At 35.2% G+C, this 2301-nt stretch overlaps 1 protein-coding gene across 1 annotated transcript; it reads left to right on the forward strand.

Annotated features, from left to right (window-relative positions):
* Positions 1 to 237: 237 nt before the first annotated feature.
* LOC148079141 (tripartite motif-containing protein 16-like protein) lies at positions 238 to 1462 on the forward strand. The gene has a single exon (XM_087792259.1). The coding sequence runs from the start codon at positions 238 to 240 to the stop codon at positions 808 to 810; it is 573 nt and encodes a 190-aa protein (XP_087648385.1). The 3' UTR covers positions 811 to 1462.
* The last annotated feature ends 839 nt before the right edge of the window (positions 1463 to 2301 follow it).

Below are 2301 nucleotides of genomic sequence, written 5' to 3' on the forward strand. Positions count from 1 at the left end.
TCTGAGCTGAAGAAGAAAGAGGCTGAGCTGCAGCAGCTGTCACTCACCGACAGTGACACCCTCTTCCTGCAGAACTGGACCTCACTCTCAGAGGTCAGTGAAGACACGACCTCACTCTCAGAGGTCAGTGAAGACACGACCTCCTCCACGACCCTTGAGCAAACTCACCGTCGCTTTAAGAAAGTAACAGCAGCCGTGTCAGCCTGCAGAGACCAAGTCCTGGACCTTCTGAGAGACATGTGGCCCGACATCTCCATGTTGTTCCTTCCAGAGACCAGAGAGCAGTTCCTCACATACTCACAGGACATCACTCTGGATCCAAACACTGTAGGATCATGGTTGATGTTGTCTGAAGGAAACAAGAAAGTGACAATCATGAGAAAACATCAGCCTCGTCCTGATCATCCAGACAGATTCTATGATTCTCTTCAGGTCTTGAGTCAAGAGTCTCTGACTGGACGTTGTTACTGGGAGGTGAAGAGAACAGAAGGAGATGTTGTAGTATCAGTTTCATACAAGAACATCAGAAGATCAGGAGATGAAAGTTTATTTGGTAATAATGACAAATCTTGGAGTTTATATAGTAACGACTCTGGTTGTTTATTTATACACAACAACATCAGAACTAAAGTCTCCAGTGTCGGACCCTCCACAGTGGGGGTGTACCTGGATCACTCTGCAGGTCTTCTGTCCTTCTACAGCGTCTCTGAGACCATGACTCTCCTCCACAGAGTCCAGACCAGCTTCACTCAACCTCTTCATGCTGGAGTCTGGGTTCCGTTCTCGTGTGAGTTTGTGAAGCTGAAGTAGACGACAGTGAGATTGTGAGTCTCCAGGAGTGACATCATCACATGAAGCTTCAATGTTTGGATGAACGTCTCTGAGAACGTTTGTCGTTTGTGCCGCAGTGAAGACACAGTGACGTCATGTGACTGGATTAGAACCTCTGTGATTGGATTGTTACTGATGATGACGAGTCTTCTTTAAATCTTCTTTAATAAACACCTTCATGATCCGGTGATGATGGCAGCAGTCGTTACTCAAGTACTCCACAGTACTACAAATATATCCTGGTTACTACAGTATCTCATTGGATGTTATGGTTGCCTCTGTATCGTGATACGTATCATCAGATTCTTGACAATACACACACTTACACAGCCAGTCGTCCACGAGGAGTCAGAAAGAAGAAGAATTGATGTACATTTTGTTTTGATTCAATATTACAGTGTGAAAGGTATTTTATTTTGTGAAAAAAAGATTTTCTCCAAAGAAGTAAAGTGATGAAAATGAGTTCAACACAAACTCTATATCTTGTATCAGAGAAACCAGATCCTTCTGATTCAGTGTTATGTTGAGTTATGCTGTATTTTAAAAATGTACATATAGAAACATTGATTTTTATTCACTCAAATCTCGTCTTAAAACTTTTATTCTCTTTTAAAACCGCATGAGACTCTGAGCTGTTTTTAGTGCTTTTGACTTGTTTTATTTGATATTGTTTTAATTTTGTGTGATTTAACTGCTTTCTTAGTACTTTCATGTCAACACTTTGTTTCGACTGTTGTTGTTTTTGAAGTGCTTTATCAATAAACTTGATTGATTGATTGATTGATTGATTGATTGATTATTTTTTCTTATTGAATTATCTTTTTGAATAATTTATTTTAAATAAATAAATATATAGATTATATATATATATTTTACACATTGAGTTCAATATTCTAATTCCAATAATTAAAAATCTAAATGCAATATTCTTTTGTTTATTCAATATAACATCAACATCTTTATATTTACTTTCTTACACCTCTCTTTCTAAGATCACAATCAAAACAACTTTTATTGTTGTAAACACAACAGTGGATATTATGTGGTGACAACATAAAATTAAATGTTAATAATGAATAAATAAATGAATACAAATAACACAAAATTAGTGCAACAGTCCATACTTTCCATTTTGCACATTTTCTGCACTATATACATAATTACATTTTTATTTATGTTTAACGTTGTTTTTTTACCGTTGGTGGAACAATTCACTAGTAATTGAAATAATAATAATTCTGGTTCTGATATATAAACGTTTTTATATAGAATATAAGTCTTAATTAAGAAGATAAATATATTAGATTATTTTGTCCATTATATATACTTTGTATATACAAAATGTAACTTTCAATGTACAACATATTTAATTCAAATATTTAAAAAAAAGATTTACAGCTTTAAAATAGACGACATTTCAAGAATAAAATTCAAAGTGTCAACATTTGAAACATGAAACCATTCAATATT

The sequence above is a fragment of the Callionymus lyra genome, chromosome 5 (genome assembly GCF_982586985.1).
Source record: "Callionymus lyra chromosome 5, fCalLyr1.hap1.1, whole genome shotgun sequence".
In the NCBI taxonomy this organism is placed as follows: domain Eukaryota; kingdom Metazoa; phylum Chordata; class Actinopteri; order Syngnathiformes; family Callionymidae; genus Callionymus; species Callionymus lyra.

Bases quoted from the DNA above. Each gene is read 5' to 3' on its own strand.
- LOC148079141 (XM_087792259.1), top strand. From the start codon at position 238: ATGTGGCCCGACATCTCCATGTTGTTCCTTCCAGAGACCAGAGAGCAG.